Source organism: Ahaetulla prasina, chromosome 2 (assembly GCF_028640845.1).
Source record: "Ahaetulla prasina isolate Xishuangbanna chromosome 2, ASM2864084v1, whole genome shotgun sequence".
NCBI classification, from domain to species: domain Eukaryota; kingdom Metazoa; phylum Chordata; class Lepidosauria; order Squamata; family Colubridae; genus Ahaetulla; species Ahaetulla prasina.
In genome coordinates this window covers 199,089,022-199,113,927 of record NC_080540.1, presented here as the reverse complement: position 1 = coordinate 199,113,927, position 24,906 = coordinate 199,089,022, and the positions used below count along the sequence as shown (strand labels likewise).

At 40.0% G+C, this 24,906-nt stretch overlaps 2 protein-coding genes across 6 annotated transcripts; one reads left to right on the top strand and one right to left on the bottom strand.

Annotated features, from left to right (window-relative positions):
* Positions 1 to 855: 855 nt before the first annotated feature.
* On the top strand, positions 856 to 12,670 carry GRHPR (glyoxylate and hydroxypyruvate reductase). 2 transcript variants are annotated; one of them, XM_058169729.1, is made up of 9 exons: positions 856 to 1,025; positions 2,668 to 2,798; positions 4,510 to 4,582; positions 5,612 to 5,728; positions 6,032 to 6,120; positions 8,255 to 8,359; positions 9,233 to 9,368; positions 11,573 to 11,703; positions 12,427 to 12,670. In XM_058169729.1, exons 1-9 carry the CDS (start codon positions 937 to 939, stop codon positions 12,546 to 12,548), a joined length of 993 nt encoding a protein of 330 aa, XP_058025712.1. In that variant the 5' UTR covers positions 856 to 936; the 3' UTR covers positions 12,549 to 12,670. The 2 variants fall into 2 exon arrangements, with proteins under 2 accessions (XP_058025712.1, XP_058025713.1); XM_058169730.1 differs by lacking the exon at positions 856 to 1,025 and having other exon boundaries at positions 2,731 to 2,866.
* Positions 12,671 to 13,935: 1,265 nt separating this feature from the next.
* On the bottom strand, positions 13,936 to 24,173 carry ZBTB5 (zinc finger and BTB domain containing 5). 4 transcript variants are annotated; one of them, XM_058169727.1, is made up of 2 exons: positions 24,017 to 24,173; positions 13,936 to 16,811 (listed from the first exon to the last, which is right to left on the bottom strand). In XM_058169727.1, exon 2 carries the CDS (start codon positions 16,805 to 16,807, stop codon positions 14,780 to 14,782), a length of 2,028 nt encoding a protein of 675 aa, XP_058025710.1. In that variant the 5' UTR covers positions 16,808 to 16,811; positions 24,017 to 24,173; the 3' UTR covers positions 13,936 to 14,779. The 4 variants fall into 4 exon arrangements, with proteins under 4 accessions (XP_058025710.1, XP_058025708.1, XP_058025709.1 ...); XM_058169725.1 differs by lacking the exon at positions 24,017 to 24,173 and adding an exon at positions 23,440 to 23,620; XM_058169726.1 differs by lacking the exon at positions 24,017 to 24,173 and adding an exon at positions 17,457 to 19,448.
* Between the last annotated feature and the right edge of the window lie 733 nt (positions 24,174 to 24,906).

The following is a 24,906-nucleotide window of genomic DNA, read 5'->3' as shown; positions in this document are numbered from 1 at the left end:
CAATCAGCTGTTGGGAATAAACCCTCCTCAGGCTCACATGCTGTGGATGAGGGGGAGGGGTCTAGCTGCTCCGTTTGCCTGGGCATGGAGTCAGGGCTGGGGCCGGGAGATTCTCCTTCTTCTGCAGTTTGTGTGGGCATGGAGCCAGGACTTGGGCCGGGAGGCATACATTCCTCAGTGTTCGGGAGCAGGTAAGAAGGCCCCGGCTGCTCTGAGGGCGGGCAAGACACAACAGCCAGCTCTGAGTTGCTCACCTTTCTTGCCCCAAATATCAGATCGATCAGACCTCTTGCTGCTTATTGGTAATGCAAAGTATTCTAATGTTAGGATCCTGAGCATACAGTCCTTCCCCATCTCTCCACACATATCTGCACAATCGGTACTGTTCCATTGCCAAACTATCCTACACACCCACAGCAAGGCTCCATTGCAGGGGTCTCCAACCTTGGCAACTTTAAGCCTGGAGGACTTCAACTCCCAGAATGCCCCAGCCAGTGTTGAAGTCCTCCATGCTTAAAGTTGCCAAGGTTGGAGACCCCTGCTCCATTGCACCCAATCTGATCTGCAGTCTCTCTCTCTCTCTCTCTCTCTCCTTCCTTCCTTCCTTCCTTCCTTCCTTTTCTTTATTTCCTCCCTCCCTCCCTCCCTCCCTCCTTCCTTTTTCACCCGAAAATAAAGCTCTGAAAAAGCTCATGGGCCTCCCGGCTCCGTTCAGTTCCGAGGTTGCCCCGAAGCGGGGGGGGGGGGGGGAGGGTTGCACGCGGGCCCTCTTTCCCTCCTCTCAAAACACGCCTGCACTGAAGGCAGCATTTTTGACCTGGCGGCCCATGAGCACCAGGGGGCGCTGCCGACCCAATTGCTCCCGCCGGGCCAAGGGTGAAGAGGAGGCGAAGGCCATACACCTCAGCAGCCTGACTGCAGGCGAGACGCGCTCGGATGACTTCGGCGGTACAGCAGCTCATGAAGGTGTTTGTGACTCGGAGGATCCCCCCGGCGGGGCAGGCAGTTTTGGCTCAGGCCGGCGTGTAAGTGGGCTCGCCTGGCTTCCTAATGCAAAGAGAGAAGGGGGGGAATGGGTTGCTTTTTTGCTTTTTTTTCTTTTCTTTCCCCCGAAGGGGGTGTGCGCGCCCAGCTCGTGTTGTTCCTCAAATCTTCGGAAAGGCTGCAGCCATTGCGGACACACACGGGTGTTCCCCTTTGAGAAAGGCGGGTTGCAAACATCTGGACGGCCAGCAAGACCAAAACCGACGTTTTTTCAGCCGGTGGCTGACATCTGGGGATTTTTTTTTTTTTTTTTGCAGCCCGGATGCGTGTCCGAAGTTTTCTTAACTTGCTCGTGGGAAGCGAGTGCGCGCGTGTAAACGGAACGGGGTGGGGGGTGGGATTGTAAAAAAACCGTCTTGCTTCCCATTTAGAGCCGAGGGTTCGTTGTATCTGGTGCGGAGCAGGGCCGCTTAAAGGGCCCGCAACTGCACTGCCTTCTGGCACTGGGGCTACAAGCGCGGTGGGGGAGGGCGCGGGTTGCTGCAGAAGTCCCAGGTTCCCGTTTCGCTGCTTCCTTCTTCCCGGAGGCGGGAGAGAGAAGGGAAAGTATAAAAACCGCGGGTTCAATCCTGCTCCGTGTTAGGCTACGGGCAGATCCGGCTGAGAGGAGCGCTCTCCCGAGTTGGATTTGACGGGCTTGTTTGTTTTCTAAGACAGGGATCTCCAACCTTGACAACTTTAAGCCTGGAGGACTTCAACTCCCAGAATGCCCCAGCCAGCTTTGCTGGCTGGGGAATTCTGGAAGTTGAAGTCCGCCAGGCTTAAAGTTGCCAAGGTTGGAGACCCCTGTTCTAAGACGTTTCTTCCCCCTTTAGACTTCCTTCTTTTGCCCGCCTTTGGGGATTATTCTGCTATGAAGACATGGATTGGACCTCTCGATTTTTTGCAGGAGGCCCTCTTCAGTGTTCATTTAGAACAGGGGGTGGTCCCGACCTTGGCAACTTTTAAGACTTGTGGACTTCAACTTCCAGCATGGCTGCCTGGAGGATTCTGGGAGTTCAAGTCCACAAATCTCAAAAGTTGCCAAGGTTGGAGATTCCTGATTTAGGGCAACGTTGGGGAGATCCACCCTCGCTCTTAACTTCGCCTATCTAAGTTCCTTTGGTCCAGAGGGATAGAGCAAACATTAAAGCCATAGGGACAGTAACTAGCTCTATTAAAAATTCCCACTTCTGCCAAAATTATTATCATCCTTCACAGTTGTTGGCCAGTCCAAACCAAAGAAGGTCATAGCATTCGGGGTCTTCTCTAGTTGATCCCTGGGAGTGGAAATTATTGGGCATTACTCTGGGATTGGGACTCAATGTCTAAAATGCAAGTCCGCGTACGTATTAGCAATATCTTACTTTTCCTTAAACATTCAAGAGGGTGAGCTTTGCTTTATCTAATTGGTTATTCATTGTGAGAAAAAATAGCTGTCTTTTCATTCTTTTCATCCTCAGCGATAGGAAAACACGAATAGCAGAATAACTCCAAAGTTAAGTAACTTTGCCCTAAAGTCCCAAACATTTATTTTCATGATTAGTTGTCCTTGTTTGATTAAGCAATAAAGAGATCTGCAACCTTCGGAACATTGGTTTGCTACTTGATCTAATTTTAGCTTGCCTCTTCCTTCCCCTTCAGTTGCAGCATTCAACAGTGGGATTCAGAGGAACCAATCCCACAGGCAGAATTGCTAGCAGGGGTAGCTGGCAAAGATGGGCTCCTGTGTCTCCTGTCTGACCGGATAGACAAGGAAGTCTTAGATGCAGCAGGTGAGCGTGGAGAAGACGGTGACATGCAATGTTGCTCAAAAAGGTTGTGTGTATGGAAATACTTACAGGTAATCTTCAGTATACGGACATTCATTTAGCAACCGTTCAAAGTTATGATGGCGCTGATAAAAGTGCCTTACAATTGGTCCTTCCACATGGCAGCATCCTCACAGTGACACTGGGCCACTGCTTGCATTTGTAGTAGTTGCAGTATCCCAGAGTCACATGATAGCCATTTGCGACCTTCCCAGCCATCTTCCAACAAGCAAAGCCGGGGAAGCCGGCAGGGAAGCTCCCAAGTCATAATCATGTGATGTTTTGCTTAATGATATTAGTCATGAATTTTCCAACCCCAGTTGTGGTCATAAGTTGAGGGCTACCTATGTGGACATTAGCTTGCTCAGTATTACCCAACTATTACACAGCAGGGAAAATTTTATTAGATGCTTTGGTGACTTTTGAGAATCATGTGGTATTTCATTCTAGGAGAGCAAAATTTGTTTTGTAATTTCTTTCAGAGGAAAAGCCTCAGATGCTTGGGATTGGATCCAACTGCAGCTTTATTTTCCTTCCTATCTCCTTCCTTCTGTGAAAGCTTGCCTCCAACCCCTCAGGATATCTGGCCAGACAGTCTGGATTTGAAAAACATCCCCTGTGCCAGATGTGCTGTTAAATCCCCTGGTTTTATGTTGCATTCATATCTCTGTGCTTCTGTGCTATCTGCTGAAGAAATTCTGGGCTTGATCTTTAAATATAATAAACCATAATGCTGAAGAGATTTTAAGCCATGATTCTATTAAGTACTGAAGATAAAAATAATTAATCCCTTCCTTTAAATGATGGTTTGTTTGCATATAAAAGACCCTGTCATTAGGACTTCATTTGAATATGTGAGTAGGCCCTTAAAGTACCTCAGAAAAGCCTGTTTTGGAACTGAATATTTAGTCTAAATTAGGATTGCACCCATGGAGCTCATCCTGTGGATTTGACTCGCTTATCAGATATGTCCAATTTATTTCATTACAGAACCTCACATGGAAGGCTCTGTTAATCCCCCCACCCCCTCCAGGTGTTGTATGGTTTTTTGGGCAAAGGGATTTTGCTGCTTCTTCCAGCATTGTGCAGAAGATGCCTCTTGCACAGTTATTGGTTGTGCAACAGTGGTGGGTTGCTACTGGTTCACCCTGGTTCGGGAGACACGACCAAACAGGGGAAACTTTTAGCCTCATATATTCCAGAATTTTACTAAAGGTTTGTGGTTTGCTTTGAATGCACACTAAAAAGAAAACAATCCTTTAAAAAACATTTGATTGAGATAAGGATGGTAATTCTGCATTAACTAGTTAGCAGTTGCCATTCCATTCATTGATTAGGATTAGTGGATTTTAATGATTGAACTAAATTTTTGTTGATTGATGATGCAAATGAAGTTTGTAAACCCAGTTAGATAAAAGTGGGCTTCCATTCGTTGGTTCTTTTGATTTTTTAAAAAAATGTTCATATTAAATCTTACCCAATTTTTCTGTGTTTTATTAATGAACAAGGTAGATAGCTTGAAAAACATTTTTGCTGCTTGCCAACCTTTGACAATATTATGGTAGTTGACTGGGTGGTAACGCTGATATAAACTATCATTTGCCATTTCATAAATAATATTTTGTTTTCATCTTAATGACTTTCATTCTGAGCATGCGGTCTTCATTTTTTTCAGGGCCAAGCCTCAAAGTAATTAGTACATTGTCAGTGGGATATGACCATTTAGCTATTGATGAAATTAAAAAACGGTAAGTCTTGTATAATTTAAAATTCAGCTATTCTACATCAGAGCAGGGAAGATTAGGAGAAAATTATAGTGGGAGGTTTAAGTGATATAGTCTGCCCAATTTCTTTTCACCACTAAAAGCTGGAGTTCTTTTTCCTGGAAAAGCAGCAACTAAAATATATATAATGCAGGCCCAACCTCTTTAAAAGAAAGGCTGTTCTTTTGCAAGAATCACTAATTGTGTAATTAGGTCCTTGGATGGGGCTTGATTTAAGCAGCTTGGGTTTTAAGGTTCAAAGAATTGTGTCCTTTTTAAAGAACTGCAGTTACTTGCTTCAACAAACTTAGACCATTTGCGTTTTAAGTATGATTATTTCAGAATATATTGTAAAATACACACCATTTGCATTTTATTATGTTAACATAAATTCATTTTTAAAGGCAATTATGTCAAAGGGGAAGAACACTTTCTTCCATTTATTATTTTCTTTGTGCTACATTGACCCATCCATGGCCGGTTCACTCACACACCTCTTCTCCATTTATATAAATTTTACAAGATAAAACATGTTGGTGTTTTGTATATACAAAGGATTTGTATATACAAATGATTTATTCCAGAGATTACTTCCATTCTTTGATGAGGGAAGCGTCTTGCTGCCTTGACCTATGCATTATGTGGTTAAGGTAATGGGTGAAATCGACTTACCTTCCTTACCAGCTCGGAAGTCTACACGCCGTGCACACGTGCTTCACTCACATGCATGTCACATGCATGCACAGACCTGTGTATGCGCAGAAGGTAAAAAACACATTACTTCCTGGTTAAAACCAGGAAGTAATGACATCCAGGCAGTGGGTGCCGCTGGTGGTTCGGCGATCGCTACCGGATCGCCGAACCACCAGCCACAATCGCTACTGGATCACGAGATCCAGTCAGAACCAGGAGCATTTCACCACTGGTTAAGGTGCTTAATTACCCTGCTTAAAAGTGCTGCTTCAAAGAAATGATGACGGAAATGTGAAAAACAAGCCTCTTTTTAAATTCTAGTGGTATCCGTGTGGGGTACACGCCGGACATCCTGACTGATGCCACCGCTGAGTTGACAGTAGCTTTACTCTTAGCAACATCTCGTAGGCTGCCTGAATCAGTGGTGGAAGTAAAGAAGTGAGTATGTGCAATTTTGCTTGGGATAAAATGTAGGGAGCATATTGTACTGGCTTGAATATTTGGAGGTGGCAGTAATCAGATATCTACCATTCGGGGATGTTATTCATACAACGTTGTATGCTAGCAAATTTTCAGGGGGCGGTGTTGGTAGAGCTTAGGACAAAGGTTGAGGCTGCATCACTAAACAGTTGTATGTCTCTTGTTGGACTGCATAGGGAGAATTCTATAACCATAGTACTGGCCTCTTGCAAGTAATTCATTAATGCCCCTTTTGCATTTTGATTTTTTTTTGTCTTGCAGCGGAGGCTGGACGACATGGAAACCTCTTTGGATGTGTGGCTACGGACTTTCAGGCAGCACGGTTGGGATTATAGGGCTGGGAAGAATAGGTAATCCTTGTGTTTTTTAAAATATCTACCTGGAAATTCAATTTTTTAAAAATATATAAAATGATTTCCATTAGGTTGGGAGAAGTAAATTGCAGCTCAATTCAAACTTCAAATCACTGCCAGTTATTGTTAATTGTTATTGTTAACAACACAATGGAGAGGTGCAGTTGTGCCATTTTTTCAAAACTGGAGACTTGAACTTTAAAACTGGCTGATTCAGGTTATCAAGTCTAGTGTAAAGTGGACTTTCTCCTGTGGATTACTCTTTAAACAAATAACTGTTATCCCAGAAGATACCTATTTGCCTTTGTTTTTTAATTTTGTCATTGCTGTCAGTCAGATCTCAGACTTTCAAATACTGCTCTGGATAAGAATAAGAGTAGACACTTTTATTTATTTATTTTAGAAAATTTATATTGCCACCTACTCGCACATGGTGATTCAAGGTGGCTTACACGGATATAGCACTTAGCAGTAGCACTTAGACATATATACCGCTTCACAGTGCTTTACCGCCCTCTCTAAGTGGTTTTACAGAGTCAGCATATTTTCCCCAACAATCTGGGTCCTCATTTTACCAACCTCGGAAAGATGGAAGCTTGAGCCTGGTGAGAATCGAACTGCCGAACTGCTGACAGCTGGCAGACAGCAGAAGTAGCCTGCAGTATTGCATTCCAATCACTGTACCACCACAGCTCTTAATATATAAATATAAAAGCCATATAAAAGAAATACAAATAATAAAATGAGGAATAATAAAATAATAAATTAGTAAAATATCCCCCCCACCCTGGCGACAACACACATTCATACAAACTATTTAATGGGCTCCATCCCACTGTGGGTTCCCCAGGCCCGCTGACAGAACCTTTCCAAAGCGCCTTCCCAAAGAGTGTTAGAGCGGGAGCCGAGTCTAATGTCTGAGGGAATGATGTTCCAGAGAGGGAGCCACCACGGAGAAGGCCCTTTTTCTGGGTCCCACCAGGTGTATCTCTCTCGGGGATGGGACCCACAACATTCCTTGCCTTCCCACTCTAGTGGGTCGGGTAAATGTAACTGGCAAGAGATGGTCCCTCAGATAACCTGGTCCCAAGCCAGGAAGGGCTTTAGAGGTGACAACCAGCACCTTGAATTGCACCTGGAAGCAAATCAGCAGCCAATGCAGCTCCCGCAGGAGGTGATACATGCGCACACCGAGGTCTGCACAAAACCATGCAGGCTGCTGCATTTTGCATTAGAGCTTCTGGATGCTCTTCAGGAGCAGTCCCATGTAGAGCACGTTGCAATAGTCAAGACGGGAGGTGACTAGGGCATGAGTGACCGTGAGTAGGAATTGTTGGTCCAGGAAAGAGTCTGACTGGTGCACAACCTGCAGTTGGCCAAAGGCCTATCTGGCCACGACTGCCACCTCCTCTTCAAGCGAGTCGAGAACCCCCAGATTATGCACAGGATCTGTTTGGGGCAGTGCCACCCACATAATTTGAAAGATACTTTCAAATCGGTATACTTGATACAACCGACAGTACCTTTGTCAGAGTAGAGCTGATTATAATGAATTGAGACTAGCAATTAAGTTATAAAATTGGCTGGCTAGCTATCACAAAGGTACCAACCAACTCAAGACAAGTGTTGAACGTGGCTAGTTGTGGTTTGCTATATCATCTAGCAGGATATCTATAGAAAAGTACTTTTCCATTTGATGGACCACAGGTTGGCTGGCCCCCTGCCAATCAAGGGAAAGTTAATTGTATCTTTTGTACACGGAATTCTCAGATCCAGTTTTGCCTGTTCTGTAACCACTTTGGCTTTAGTAAAGTATCCTTTTGGCTAATCATGAACCGGGAGTCTTTCTTTCTTTTCCATTTTCTTTCTTTTCTACTTGATCAAGTTGGGGTGGTGTAGGGGTTGCATTCATGAGACATGGCTGTGGTTCATATCTACAATTCTGGAATTGTTTTCCAAAATTGTTTGGCTAATAGTGTAGTCCTTTGCCTAGTTGGAAGCCATCCTGGGAACTGAACACCAAATTGGGGAAGAAAAACTAACTTTGATAAATATGAATTTTTCAGAAATGACTATATATTTCTTACAACTACCACGTCAAGATTGAAATGTATTTTTCTTCTGCTTCTAGGGCAGTCTGTAGCATATCGTCTGAAACCTTTTGGAGTCAAAAGGTTTTTGTATACAGGTCGTCATCCCAAACCTGAAGCTGATGTGGAATTAAAAGCAGAGTTTGGTGAGAGTTGTGTTTTATTTGCATGAATTTCTTCATATTTGTTTTTCACCCATTGATTGTTCTAAACAATTTAAATAGAAAACTTTAATGAAACATGAGATTAAACAAGATTTACATGGAATAATTCTTGGGGTACTTGATGATGCGTGTGGACGGATATAACTAAGTTTTAATCTTTGTATTTATGATGGGAATTGTAAAAAGTTAACAGCAAGAGGAGTACATGCCTTTCTTTAAAGAGGAATATAGATGCCATCCTTAAATAATTTGATATATAAATGGGAGGAAAGTAAGAATTCATTCATTTACTTTGATCCTTGTCAGGCTTCCCTAAAGAACATCAAACGTGGCCCTAGGTTGGCAGAACAAACCAGGATCATTGTTGAAAAAGTATTACACTGGATGACAGCAGAAGATTAGGGGATTGATAAATTATTAAAACGTAGCATAAATTGGATGACTCTTAGATTTATGATTTACAGCAACTTAAAACTGATCTGCTAAATCATTCAAAAGTAACCGTTAATTAGATTCCTTTTAAATATCAGGGTCATTATTTTTGCTTTTTGATTCTTGTGGTTGTTGGCAAATGTAAAAGAGAGAGCTGCAATTATTTCTTCACATCACTGACTAAAAACTAGAAGAAATTTTCTCCATACAATTGTCTATCTTGATTTTACCACTGAAGTGTAAAAAAAGAAAAAGTATTAAACTTTTTAGGCTTAAATATGATATCACTCCACACCCACACAAATGACTCATTGGGAAGTTTCCTTGCTAACTGACCTATTGGAAAAATGGGTGACTAAAAGCCAGCAAAAGAAAGCTAGTCTCTTAATAATTTATAGCAATCTCTTGTTCTTTTTTTACAAGTATCCCTTGACAAGCTAGCAGAGGAGTCGGACTTTGTCATTGTAACTTGTTCTTTGGTGCCTGAAACCCAAGGGTTGTGCAATCGGGACTTCTTTCGTAAGATGAAAAAAACATCAGTATTCATCAATACAAGCAGGTGAAAAAAATATTGTCCCATTATTTATTCTTTCCTATTCTATATCACTGAATTCACTCAGATCCGCCTGTATTCTTCATAGCACACAGCTCCCCATTGTTTCTCAATTTTGCATCTGCCGTGAGAAAGTTGCCTCTAGCCAATAACCCACTTTCAGTTAGTTGAGGAAAGCTGTGCTATATGGAAATAGATCAGCCTTCCTCAACTGGTTGAAATCAAATGCGTCTGGTGGGTGAGTCATTAAATGGGCAAATGAAAGAAAAATGCCTGTGTATGTAAAAAGCCCAACAGGGTATTCTACAGCTAGTTAGACAAATACTGTAGCTCTTGAATATCCATCACTATCTATAATGCCACTATTTAAACTATAATAATGTTATTCCTAAAAGAGCAAATCTAGTTCCTCTGATTGCTACATGGGATATTCTGCATCAGTTTTGCTGATTATTAAATTATCTTGTGTATAGTTATCATAAGATTATTTTTAAAGGAAAAGATTTTCTACCAAGAAAGGTAGGAAATTTTGTATGTTGGTGATCAAACCAAACTAGGTACATTATATAAAAAATATAATTTTTATAATTATATGTAACAAATATAATAATCACAAATAAAGGGAGAATGCAGAAACTTCCCAAAGAGGTCACTAGCAATATCCCCTGTATCTATGTATTTGTTTAGTAGTAACTTTATTTTATTTTTATTTATTTTGTCACAACATTATATATAAACACATATAATGAAAGAAAACAACAGAAATAGAAAACAATACAAAACTTGTATGTATTGCATCTCAAACTATGTCTTAACGAATGCTTAAACAACTTCATATAGTTAAAATTTCCATCGCTGAAGATTGATTATATTTTAACCAATGTTCAAACATTCAGTATTTCTTCATCCTTGCATTAGCTGCTACTGCTGCTGCTTGTTTCAGGGACATGACATTGTGTAGAAGAAGGGAGGGAAGTGTAACTATTTCCTAGGCTAGAATTCCATCTTTCTGGAGGTTTATACCACTGCTGTGATATATTTTCACATAGTTTTACTTCTTCCTGTGTTATTAGAATGCTGTGTCGCTTAAATAATTCAGTTCTAAAGTTTTCATGCGGCCATTATATTTAAGCACCATGTTGAAAATAATCAAATGATAATCATTTGGTTCAATACCTCAGCTACTTCAGAGAGAAATCAATCTACTTTCCTCAGCTCAGTGTATTTAAGATTAAAACACCTTAAAGGAAATGATTATGTCTTGGATTACACCTTCTGTTTGATCCTTAGTATCATTTGTCACTTGCTGTTCTCAGTTTGAACATTGGTACTCTCATGCTTTTTTATATATTTGGAATTGTTTTGGATATAACTAAGCAAAACATTTTGTAAAGGCAGGGATTGATAGTCTCCTTTTAATCTGCAAGTAGGCCACAGGTGAGTGGCTAGACATATATCATCACTGGAGTTAGCAGGGCAAAACTTTTAGAAAAGTTATTTTCTGTTTTTTAGGCTTTGAGAGGGGCGTTTCATGAGCACTGAATCCTGCAATATGTTGGGATATACTTCTTGTACATTAAGTATCTCCAAATATGAAAAAGCAATGATACGGGGAGACGCAATAAGCTTTAAGGAAAACTTTCTGACCTTAAAACTTACATTTTTTTTAAAAAAAGTACAAGATTGATTGTTACACCTGCTGTGAGATCTACAAGGAACTTTTTGTGGCCTGCAGGTTGCTCACTTCTAAGATAAATGTATGTATTGACTGTATCATCAATCAAACTGGTGACAGTTGCTAACTGGGAATTATGGAAACTGAAATCCATTACATCTGGAAGACACTTAAGATAGGCTATACAAAAATGGGGAAATACCGTAGTGTTATTTCTGAATTGCCAAAATCCACAAAGGGACAAAATCAGGAATTTTCTTACATTTCCATGGGACATAAAAATATGATAGCCAGTTTGATGTAGTGAGTAAGGCATCAAACTAGAAACTAGAAGACAGTTCTAGTCCCATTTTGGGCATAAAGTTAGTTGGATGGCCTTGAACCAGTCACTTTCTCTTAGCCCAATGACAGAGGCAATGTCAAACTACTGAAAAACCTTGCCAAGAAAACCACAGGAACTTGTCAGGTCTCCAGGAATCGGACAATTGCATAAAAAAGGATACATGAATTCAATCTCTTATTTTGTTTTATCCAGGGGGGCAGTAGTCAATCAGGATGATCTTTATGAAGCTTTAGTGAATGGGCAAATTGCCGCAGCTGGTTTAGATGTCACAACCCCAGAACCTCTGCCAACAGACAATCCACTTCTTTCTCTCAAAAATTGTGGTAAGATGATTTTGTTTGCATTGCTATTTCGGCACTGTTTTTTGACATGGAGATGGTGGCTGGTAGGCATCAACCAATAATGGATCATTCACTTGGATCAGTTTGAAGATAAGAGAACTGTGGTTTTGAGACGATACATAGTTGAGCAGATTTTTGCAATTTTAAGGGCTAGAAATGTTTTGATTTAAACATAGAAGATCTTCAATAGTGACGAATATGTGTAGCTTGGATGTAGGATGAGGGTGAAGGTTCATTTTCCAAACGTTTCATTACTAGGCTAGGTAACCCCTACCCCCTAAACTCCACTGAAGATGTTACCTAGCCTGTAATGAAACGTTACAACTCTGCTGAAGACATTTCTAGCCTAGTAACGAAATGTTCGGAAACCAACCCACAAGCTTAGAGAACCTTCACCCTCATAAAAGATCTGTTAAATAATTCCACATTCCTAATCTGTGCTATTTTCTATGCTTCTGTATAGTTACAGCATAAGCCTAGTATTTCCCAAGCTGCTAGAGGAAAAAAATAAAAACAGACATTCCACTCACTCTGCTTTTCTCACAGTGAATCACTGTAATTCCATTCAGATAGTTTGGCACACTTAGGCTGTGGCTAAGCCGACATTGCAATTAAAAGGCACTTTTATACATTAATTTAACAAAGGGTTGTTTTTACACTTTACATGTACTAATGATACTTTTTTCTCTTTCATGCCTTAAACAGTAATTTTGCCTCATATTGGAAGTGCCACTTACTCAACAAGGAATACAATGTCAGTGTTGGCCGCTAACAACCTTTTGGCTGGCTTGAAAGGCGAAAATATGCCAAGTGAACTTAGACTATGAGAAGCTAGCCTATTCAAGCTAATATAAATTGTTTTTAAACATGGTGGATTTAACTTTTTGTCCCCAGTCAATTCTGATTGAACTTGTTGCCTTTCAAATAAAATAGAACACATAGTAAATCATGTTTTTGTGTCCTAATTTTTTAAAAGCAATATGCTAAAATTTGCAAGAACTGATGAATAGCTACGTACTATGGTTTGCATATGCCTCTACAGTGGTCCAATTAACAGGCCATAGGTAAGAAAGCAAGCTTAAGAATTATGAGATTCCTTTTGTCAATTATTTCAACAAGTGCATTTAAGCAGAGACATTATTTTAATAGACTCAACATATCCATAACTTTAGCAGACACTACATTCTGCATAAAAGGTTGGATGGCATCACGGCCTTATTCTTCCCATCAGCAACTAACTCTTCAATACAGTAAATATATAAACAAATATCTAATAACTGTGGTAAAATTATATAGTTCCCCTCTCCTGCACTATTTTTGTTTCTAATATTGATGTATAAGTTTAGCAAATTGCTGCCAGATGTCACTGTAAAATCGTATAGAGAAAACCCCAATTTAGAATTTTGCAAAAAAACAAAACAAAACTATTAGTGTTTCAATTTCTTTTTCATGTGATCTGAGTAAAGTTTATAATTCAGTTGTTTTTCCTCACAGCTATATCCACCATCTCAGCCACATTAAATTTTTTGATGTACATTATGGATTGCTGAGCTAGCCTAAAACCCAGAGACCATATAGCTATCAGTAACACTACATTTAGTAACAGAAATTATTGGTGAACAGAGATGTATTACAATTTGATGGTAGAATAATAAAAGTGTAAAAAAAAAACACAACACCTTGGTCTTGTGATTGAAAACACCAGGCTAGAAACAGAGCGCCTCAGTTTACCTTGGGCATGAAAGCAGGCTGGATATCTTTTAGTCCAGCCACTCTTCCTTAGCTCAGCCCATTTCCTAGGGTGGTTGCTGTGGAATAAATAGGAAAAAGTAACGTGTATTTATAGAAGTGAGATTTTAAAAAATGAAAATATGCTGCAGGACTCTGGAATATTCTAAAATCTCCATAACCTTGATACAGAATTGCTGCTTAAATGGGGGTTTAATTTAACAGCCATGCTAAATTAAACCTTAGTTCACTAAGGTAGTATTTTCTTGAACAGCTGCCAATGCAAAATAAGTCGCATTATCATAGATACAAGTACAATATTCTTAGAGACCCACACTGCTTTAAATACTGTATAGAGTAATAAAGAATATTTTAGAAGCTTTGAGGAATGTTTAAAGGAATCCCTAATCACAAAGAATGTGATTTAAGATTACTTTTAACTTCCAAGAAGTGAAAATTACTTGAAATAACAACAGTAGACTTAAGACTTATGTTGAATTTTAACACATTGAATACAAAATGATTAGAAACACTATCAAGGATAATACATAAACACTTCACTTTCTAGTACAAGATTTTACAAAAGGAAAACTATGAAACACCTAGATTTTGCAGTATTCAAAAGTGTATATATATATACACACACACATATATCAGACAGTCTAAAACGTACTTGCATTGTATTCAAGGTAAGCACCTTTGTTACACAGTGTATGTTACTGCAAAACAACCAAAAATACATTCAGACCCCTAAAACTATGTTAAACTATCACACACTTTAAAAGCACTTTGAGGTGCAAAGATAGTTTCATCTTCAAGATATGTAACCTTTCACAATAAAGAGCTCTTTGTTATGTTGTTCACACACTCTAAGCGACCTATTATACAGATAAATGCTTTCACATCATTAAAAAAGCCATTAAAAAGTTTGCCCTTCATCTTAGTAACAACACTAGCTAATTATGCATTAGCTATACAAGTCAGCTTTCAGACCATCCAATCAGAAAGTACAATACCAAGTATTGTATCCTTACATAATATGTACAGCCCAATCCTAAACATGCTTACTTGGAAATAAACCCCAGAATATTCAATGGGGCTTTCTCCCAAGGATTGCAATCTTTTTATTTTGTGACAGAGCTGGATAATTTCAAAGCACTTTTTAAAAGTTGTTTAAGCCTCACAACACCCCTGTGAGGTAGGTATGGTACAAGTATTAAAAATAATCAAGCCTTTTTTTTAAGGTGTGTGGCAGAATCACACTAAGTGTTTGCCTCTTATACTCCATGCGTTCCTAAAATTATTGGCAACATGGGACAGAGGAAAAGAATTAAAGCAAAGTGCTGGGTAAATTGCTGCTCTGCCAACGAAGACAAGTAGTTTTGGAATGTTTATACAGATGGCTCGACTGACTGAACCTCTTGCCACACTTTAAACAAGCATATGGTTTCTCCCCAGTATGCACGCGAATGTGCTTCTTGCAGTCTGTTAGGGTCAGAAAAGTCTTGCAGCAAATTTTGCAGGCATATTTGCGAGCGCCTTCTACTACCAGGACATTGTGTTCAGATAAGGCCTTTTTACACTTTGAAAGAACATCAGCAGAGGCTCTAGTCAGCTGTGGTGGGCCAGGTTGGGAAGAATGCCCGTTTTCAAAAGAGGAAGTAGCCCCATTCATTAGCAACTGAGAATTTGGAGCATTGTCTGACATTTGAGAGCTCCGAACAGAAGTCACAACAGGCATTTTGGGAGCTATGCGACGATACCCAGGAAAGCTGTTGGCGCCACCCCTTGAGCTCATTACTGCCCTTGACAAAGAATGCAATCCGAGGCCAGATCTTGGAAAGTCCATCCCAAATTGTTCTGCTGTGCGGTAGCCAGAAGTTTGTACACAAGGAAGGCCCATGACATCCTGCATAGGCCTGACAAAATGCGAGTCTGTGCTGTCATTAAAAGGATTCTCCACATGAGAAACAGAAGCTGAAGAATGACTATTAGCAGGCCCAGATTCTGGGCTAATTAAATAAGAGGCATCACCATCCATTCTGCAGTCACTAGTTGTATTTGGAATGTTGTCCTCATGATTCTGGCTGGCACCAAAACTACTGGCTCGGCTCTTATTCAGAAAGTTTGAAATACTAAAAGTGGACTTGTGTTCTATGTTATTTCCCACCTCCATAATATGAATGTCCCCTACCCTATCGGTACTAGACTGTGGGTCAGAAAAACTACGATCGCTGCTTTCAGGGCTCAGTTCTATTTTTTCAGCATTTACTCCTCCACCTTCTACTTCAACTGATTCACTTCCCTCTGCTTGAGAAGTGACATCACTCACTTCATCCTGGGGTTCTGGAGAACTCAAAGGTTCAGATTTCACCACTACTCTCATGTGTTCTTTTTCACTTAGTCCAACCTCAGGATTCTCACACTGAAAATTGTTTTTTTGGGAAGCGGTCTCTTGATCAAAACTAGTTTCAACTTGAGTCGCCTGTGATGCCATAGACATTTGAGAAATAGTTCCCCCACTGTTGTCAGACTGGCTGGGCACTTGAGCATCTTCCTGGGCACCAAAGGATTGATCGAACATAACGGTATTATCTTCCTGGTGATCATTCACACCATCAGTCTTAGAATTGTCCACAATTTTCAAGGAGTCTGGGGAAAAAAATTCATCTCGTGAATGAACCACAGTCTGTGCACTTTCAGGAGTAACATCTGACATGATAGAATCATCCATGGAAGGCCTAATGCGTTGTCTAGCCCTTTCTTCGGAAGACTGTTTACGTTTGTGGAGACGCCGTATCGGAAAAGCACTTCGTTGTTCAATGTTACTTCTGACTGACGAGCTCATAGAATTTGTCTGCTCTTCTGTGCTTTGGGTAGAATTTAATGCAGAGCTCACTATACTTAACCCAAGCTGCTGAAGCATGAAAGACCGCTGCATGCGTGCATTCTGCTCTTGAACTCTATCACTTGGTGGAGACATGGGTAATGTCCTTGTAGTGAGATAGTGTTTGCATGCTTTTACTACAGAGTTCAAATGGAGGTGAGAAGCAGCTAGCAACACATCCATAACATTGCTCTCTCCAAGCATGAGTGTAGAGGTGTACATCATATCAATGAGAGCAGCAAAAGCTTCAGCTGTCACTACTTCACTGTCTAACTGGATCATGTTCATAGTCTGATCTCCTTCTGCTACAGTGAAGAGAGCTCGGAAGTGTGTGCTGCATGCTGCCAAAACAGAACGATGTGCTTTGAAGTGCCTATTTCCAACCACAATGACACAATCACAGAGTTGACCATGAAGCCGTTGATAGTTCAGCTGCTGGAAGATTTGCTCGAAGTGCCCTGGAAAATCCATGATCCTACAAAAGAAAAGAAAACATGCTTTAAAAAGGTAAGGATATAAACATCTTGGTATTTTATCCCCCCTACTAAAGAAATGACGTTTTAAAAACAAAAGGGATCCTATTAAAGTACAGTTTCCAAAACTTTTTAGACTGGGAATACCTTTGGAATTACTCTCACAAAATACTTGCTGCAATGGTGTGCTGAATAAAAGGCACTCACTTACCAGAAGACAAGCTGGCAAGTTTATTCATCAGCACTAATAGCATCCCCAAATGTTGTCTATCCTCTCCTAGCATAAATTGTTTTTTAGTAGATGAACTCCAAGAAAGCTCTATATTACAGTCATCAATTGTTTTTGATTTTAAGATCCCAAGTTCTATATGAAACCTGAACCATTTTTGGAAATACAAACTATGGATGATATTGTTATCATATAGCACAATATCCGCTCATTTATTTAATATATTGCACTTTCAATTAAGAAAGTCTCTTTGACAATATAGGTTAAAAAAATATCAGCCCCAAAAATAAGCCCTAGTGCTTATTTTGGACCCCAAAATAAGGAAACAGGGAAACATGGTAATTCAGATACTTTGATATTTGAGACAAAAATGAATAGAGCCATTTTAAAAACTTGATTTACTAGCAAACATCTTTACCTAAACATAGTTATCAGAGCATCTTTTAATGCAAGCTGAAACTTCTTTCTTGCAAAATAGTCTATTTTAAATAGGAAAACTTGCCTATTCTTGAAAAATATCCCTAGTAGCACAAGTCCATCAAAACCCTGGTTAGTGAAAATACAATCTAGTCCTTGGACTAGACTCTCATTACTTATTATTAATAAAAAATTAACTTCCAGACAAATATGAGATTCTTTTATGGAAAGAGAGAAACAATAATTTAGTGCAATTTTGCCATTTTTCCCAGCTAGCGATCTGACAGTGGCTCATAGAACTTGTTTATCTAGAAATATGGCATATAATTTGTTATCTTAGAAATGTCCTACAGCAAGAAAAATGGCAGAGCTAGAACTCGATCTATAGTTTTCTGTTTGAATCTAAATGCAATAATCACATTTTGGAACTAGGGTCAAGTAAACTATGATAAGAAGAGTCTACATGTTTTCTGAGACTTTTTATAAAAATGCCCTAAATAGAAAAATATGAAAAAATAGTTTAATTATACAGCACAGTTTTTATAAGTAAAGCTCTGGTTTAGTCTCAAACATGTCCATTTAAAGCCATCAACCAAACTAAAACAATTTTAGCTTGAAACTTTGGAGAATCCCTGCTTTTTCAAATACTGTATTCAGCAGGCTAGACTAAAGTTCTGGCCCCTTTTAAGGCAGTTGTTTTTGTAGTTATTTACACTTCGCAATCAAGTTCTGGTATACATAATCAGCATCTTATTCAGTGTTTGTGATGATACACAGACATATCTCTTGATTAATGAGCATTAAAGTCAAGTTCTTAAAATAATATTGTTCTTCCCTAAAGTCATTTTATGTGAAGGTACAAAAACAGAGCAAGTCCATAAGACTTTTGCAGTTGCAGCAAACTGTTGTGTATTGGATGGTTGAAACCAGGAACAGAAATCTGGTGGTTGTTTTTTTTGTTTTTGTTTTAAAGACATACTCCCTTTAGTATATTAAAGAACTGGATATATCCTATTCATTTCAATGTTCTTCCTGGCCCATCAAGTATTTTATAATCTGTACAGTTTCCACTGCTATATTCATTTTGGCTTCTCCCTCTTTTATCCGTCTTAGCAGATTTGAACTGATTATTTGCAGAGGATTATTTCCATTGCTCTCTTAGTTTGAGTTTTTTCATTTGTTTTTCTCTTGTCCCTCCTTTTCCGTGTTATTGGACTATATACCCCTGTATAAAATCAGACAAAGGGCCATAGATGGCTCCTGGTGTAATAAGCACTAGAAATCCAAATGATTAAACATATTCTGTGAATACAGTTAAATAGCTGAAACAGATAATTTCTTCATGATTTTCAAAAATGCAATAAATAAAATTAGTAATTCTACATCTCAAAAGCTCATTTAACAAAGACCAGAAAACCAATTTTTAGCCTCTTATTTTATATACATATATAAAATGTAAGGGATTTTTATTTATAATATTTGATTGACTCACTTATGAATCAAATACTACTTAAAACTTATTGAATAATTTTCTGCTCCATACTTTTAAAGAAATGAATACCAAGAGACTGGAACAACTCCATTCCAACTTTCTAAGACACTGAGGATCACAGGGTTAATTCTTCTACTTTACAGGGCAGCTGGAGCTGCATGAAATAATAAGCTATGTTTGAGCTGGCTAATATAAGCAGCTCTATCATTTCTGGTACTTGACAAATATAATGGAGAACCAAACTCATTTGTTTAATTGTTATCTTGAATGGGGAATTTTGGCGAGTATGGCAATGTTTCTTGCCTATGGTAGGCTATATTCACAAAAAATGTTAAATACAAAGGGATAGAGCAGATAGATCAAAAAGTTGAAGAGGCATCCCATTCTAAGTAGTTTGCTATAAGGTTTTGTACTGCATTTAGAAAAAAAGTAGAATTATAAAAATAGAATTATTACTTCCAAAAAGAGAAGAGAAGAGAAGAGAGGAGAGGAGAGGGGAGAGGAGAGGAGAGGAGAGGAGGATTTTTTTTTACCAGTAGTTTGGTCTATGGCAAATTAACAAGATGCATAAAGGTAGCCTAGGTAAGAACCCTGGTCTTATATGTGTAGTCTTGCACATATCAGGATGGGCTTCTTAAACAGGTGTTGGTTTTAAATGGATTATATCATTAATGAAATTATTTTAAATAAAATAGTTTCCATCATATGCTAAATCCATATTTGATTATAGAATTCTTTCACATACTTGAAAATCCTATTTCCAACAACAGCCAGCCAGATATCTTCAAAAACCACTTCAAAATACTCTGCTACAGTGTGTCATTCCTTATGTCCCATGTGCTATTGGCAGTGATGGCAAAAGATGCAAAACTGATACAACCATAAGTTCTTGTGCTATTGTGATGCTTTATTTTGGGCGGAGGTTGTGAAAAACGATTCAATATTCAGGACTAGGAAGCTGGATGCATTTTCTCACCTTTGGCTTCTACTGCATATTTATCTAATATGTTATCTAAATGCTATAAATATTTAATAAGCAACTTGCCACAAACATAGCACCATCCCTTTTTCTTATATACAGTCTTAATGTCTATTTGAGATAGAATAATTTAGGATGGTTATATGACTGTGGTGTCCACACTTTTCTTGAATAGGTTAATATTATTTTCAATCCGAATCTGACATTACAGCTCTAACACAAACCAGGATAAGGAGAAGTAATTATGGTTTCATGGTCCTATTTAGTCACTTTCAGATGCCTTTTAATATTCCTTCCAAGTATATGTTTTAATTTATTTCATTAATAATTCAATAGTTTCAAAGTTTACAAAACTATCTCTTCATGGACAAGTGGTTTTTATAATGTGCTATATATAATTATTACTCTATTTTGATCTCAGAAAAGTAAGTACTAACAAGTATGTACTAACAGTGGAAAATATTTAATTGCATTTGCCTAAATACAGTAAAATATACTTTTATCCCAACAAAAAAATATACAATTTATTAACATATAGCAATCCTACTGAAGCATATTTTTAAAAATTAATATAAACTATTGCTTTTTAATATACGTGATTATTCTGAGGGATAAAGTTGCATTATGAACTTCTACAAAAGCATGGGTGTTTTGTCGACTTCTAACGCTTTAAATAAAAAAAGATACATAATTAAGAAAGAGCAGAAATGTTATGGTAAATGTTATGTAGAAAGATCCAAGCACATGAAGATAGGAAAATGATTTGTCTGAAACTCCAAACAATTGTTGTCCATTGGTATAGACAACATTGGTCTAATACAATTATACAGACCAATAGGCTAATCCCATGATGGTGAACCTATGACGTGTACCAGAGGGGGCAAGCAGAGTCCTCTCTATGGGCACGCATGCCGTCGCCAGCTGGTCTTCTGGTTTCCGGCGTGTGCATGCACACCAGCCAGCTGGTCTTCGAGTTTCCGGCGCTCTGGCATACGCTGCACACATGTTCCAGTTTGGGCTTCACCATCACTGGGTTAATCTAACAGAAGGCTCTTTATTTCTCTGTCACTTTACTTTCTAGTGTTATTTCAATGTAATTATAATATGAATATAGCAGAGAGGAAAAATGCACCACATAATAATAATTCAGAGGGGTTTTTTTTTTGTATGACCAACCTTAATAGCAGTTGGTCAGTGTATTTTTTTTCCCCAAAAAAATAAAACACAAGTATTAACTAACAGATTTAACGTTCCTTTCGGTTATCTCTGGTACTTGGGGAAATCACAAGCTGCTTAGCGCCATGCAGATTACCCAACTGAAAGGAGGCAGACATGGAAACTTCTAAACTATGTTTTAGAATTTTATTAGGCAAAACTGTGGCTATGGGAACAGTAGCATCATTTAAACCCTGTCGTTTCCTATCTTTCACAAATATAAGATCTGAGTGAGAAGATATCTAAACAAGAAAATTAATTTGAATATCCAAAACTGTAATTGATAATTATCCTGACTGGACTGACTTGTTGATATTTTTACACAGAACCAAATCAAATCTCAAAATAAACATTTAATAAACACCATCTAACGAACGCCATACATGCTGTAGACTTTAGTTCAGCATTCAATACCATCATTCCAGACATTCTTCTAACTAAGCTAAACCAGCTACAGGTACCGGAACAGACTTGTAAGTGGATCACAAGCTTCCTAACAAACAGGAAGCAGCAGGTGAAGCTAAGCAAGATCACATCAAATACCTGTACAATTAGCACAGGGGCCCCCCAAGGCTGTGTGCTTTCCCCACTTCTCTTCTCTCTGTATACCAATGACTGCATCTCCAATGATCCATCTGTTAAGCTACTGAAGTTCGCAGATGACACAACAGTGATTGGTCTCATTCAAGACAATGACGAATCCGCATATAGACAAGAGGTCGAACGACTAGCCTTGTGGTGCAACCAAAACAATCTGGAACTGAACACACTCAAAACCGTAGAAATGGTGGTAGACTTTAGGAGAAACCCTTCCATACTTCCACCTCTCACAATACTAGACAACACAGTATCAACAGTAGAAACCTTCAAATTTCTAGGTTCTATCATATCGCAAGATCTAAAATGGACAGCTAACATCAAAAAATCATCAAAAAAGGACAACAAAGAATGTTCTTTCTGCGCCAACTCAGTAAGCTCAACTGCCCAAGGAGCTGCTGATTCAGTTCTACAGAGGAATTATTGAGTCTGTCATTTGCACCTCTATAACTGTCTGGTTCGGTTCTGCAACCCAACAAGAAAGACACAGACTTCAGAGGATAATTAGAACTGCAGAAAAAATAATTGCTACCAACCTGCCTTCCATTGAGGACCTGTATACTGCACGAATCAAGAAGAGGGCCATGAAAATATTTACAGATCCCTCACATCCAGGACATAAACCGTTTCAACTCCTATCCTCAAAACGACGCTATAGAGCACTGCACAACAGAACAACTAGACACAAGAACAGTTTTCCCGAAGGCCATCACTCTGCTAAACAAATAATTCCCTCAACACTTCAAACTATTTACTATTAATCTTCTCATCGTTCCCATCACCAATCTCTTTCCACTTATGACTGTAACTTTGTTGCTGGCAATCCTTATGATTTATATTGATATATTGACCATCAATTGTGTTGTAAATGTTGTACCTTGATGAACGTATCTTTTCTTTTATGTACACTGAGAGCATATGCACCAAGACAAATTTCTTGTGTGTCCAATCACACTTGGCCAATAAAAATTCTATTCTATTCTATTCTATTCTATTCCTACCATAATAAGAGGATAACATGTAAGATACCTGTTCACTGGCATACATCACTTTTCTCCCCCCCCCACCTCCCACCTCCCTACAAGTCTTCTAAATTTGCCTTGGAGGACTAAGGGGTCATTCAGAGCAGATCTGAAGGCAAGGAAGCTGGGGAGAGGGAGGAAAACAGCTGAACCCTCCTCAGAAAATGAGATAGCGAATCTAACCCGCAACATTTAAAATAACTAAAAATGTTAACCTATATATTTATTCTGGAAGTTCCAATTTAAAAATATATCCACCTTTCAATCCAGGATACCAAGGAAATAATCTCTAAAAGTTCAGCTTTCAATTACCTGGACTTTTTCTCTACCTCAGATAAGAGAAAAGGCCCAAACCAAATTAAACTTAGCAACCAAAATAGGTATTTGGAAGGGAGGAGTCAAGAGCAAAAATTCACCCACCCTCCCACTAAAGTGGGGCTCTTCAGGCCCCAACATAAGTTTCCAACCGGCCGAGCAAAGCAGCGCCCTTTGGAAAGCCGCTTCTTCGGGGGGGGGGTGTCGAGAGCTGAATGACCCCTTTCAGAGCACCAGTCAACAGGGGAGGCCCCTCTCTGGCTTCCCCAAAGCAACAGGCCCATAAGGTCTGTGGACAGCAAGCGAACACGCCCCCCGCCGCCACCTCTCCGAGCCCGGCGATGCCCCTCCTCAGGCCACTCACCAGTCCATGCCCCGCCCTCGCCGGGAACCCAGGAAGGGGGGAAGGGGGCGTGGCGGTGGCGGCAGCAGCAACCTCGCGCTCTCTTTTCGTTGACAGCCTCGTCAACGTCTACGAGAGGTTCACGCCGCCCCCTCGGACCACCAAGGAGCATGCGTACCTCACCCTTGAAAAGCCCCCCCCCCACGACAAGTAGGGAGACCCGGCCGAACTGGGAAGAATCCGGCGGCCGAGCCCCCCCCCTCCACCAATCACCCGGCGGAATGCCTCCGCGCGCGGATCACGAGCGGCTCCTCCGCTCAAGCCCAAAGCGGAGAAGCGCGCGCTCTCGAGAGCTCAGCGAAGCCCACCTCACCCCCCACCGCCACCCCCACCCCTCCAACCGCCACACGCATCGTCTCGCCTTCCACTGCCCCTAACGCGCCCCTCACAGCCAATCGCAGCGCAGCGCGCCCGCTACCGTCTGCCACGCCCCTTCCTCGCGCGCGCCCTACATAGACTCGCATGTCATTGCCCAATCACAGTTCAGCGCGCGCCCAATATTTGGTCGTTCCTTTAACTGTCGTGTTCACGGCCTCACCTGCGCTGGAAAAAAATAAGGCGACGATCGTCCCCTCCCGTCCCGAACTCCGTATCTCCGGGAGGGAGGGGCACCCGTTGTTCTCTACTCCGGTGGCGTCCGTTTGTCCTTCCTTCCGTTCCTTAGGGGGCGGACTCACTCGCTGCCAGTCTCCGCCTTTCCCCAAACTGTGGCGGTACTCCAGACGGAAGTGACGTCACTGAAGTAATCGCCCACTCGCGGCTCGCAAAATCCGCTCTGGAGACTCTGGAATTTCAACAATCGGAGAGGGACGTTCGGCGCGCGCTTGGTCCTTGGTCAATGCAGAAGCCGGGATTGCTGCATACAAAAGCTTCTTGGTAGTTGCAGATGGAAAGTCTATTAGTGACTTAGCAATAAACCAGAAATTTCAGAAACCTGCACCATTCCGTGTGTTTTCCTAAATTGGGAATATACTGGAAGGAGAAAAAGTTGGAAGCCAAACGAATTCTCCCAAGTGCTTTCGCATATGTATTTTATAAAACCCAATGGATCTTAGGCATTAAAGCAAAGGTATTAAAGATAATTGTTGCCTGTATATATGAATTTGAATTCTAGGTAGGCATGCTTCGGATCTTTTTGGACATCCCAATAAATTTACCAAAAAATCACACCATGCAATTCACTTGAATCATTATAATCAACTTTTGATTATCTCTTTAGTTTGTGCTTGTTTTTTTTATGACCCTTGCCATTGCACTGCCAATAGCCCTCATTTCTGGAAATTGCAATATGCAGATTGCTTAAGCGTGCCTTAAGGCAAGAAATATTTATAAGTTCTATTTATCGTAAGTTTTCCATGGGAAAAAAATAAACCTTTCCTGAAAATTAAATGGTTTTCTCACCAATCTGTTAAAAATTACTTTTCATAT

What these genes read in the sequence shown, in the direction of transcription:
- GRHPR (XM_058169729.1), top strand. Translation starts at nt 937, where the DNA reads ATGACTTCGGCGGTACAGCAGCTCATGAAGGTGTTTGTGACTCGGAGG. An exon ending in TCAGTGGTGGAAGTAAAGAA is followed by an intron (nt 5,729 to 6,031) that starts GTGAGTATGTGC and finishes TTTGTCTTGCAG; the next exon opens with CGGAGGCTGGACGACATGGA. An exon ending in TCTTTCTCTCAAAAATTGTG is followed by an intron (nt 11,704 to 12,426) that starts GTAAGATGATTT and finishes TGCCTTAAACAG; the next exon opens with TAATTTTGCCTCATATTGGA.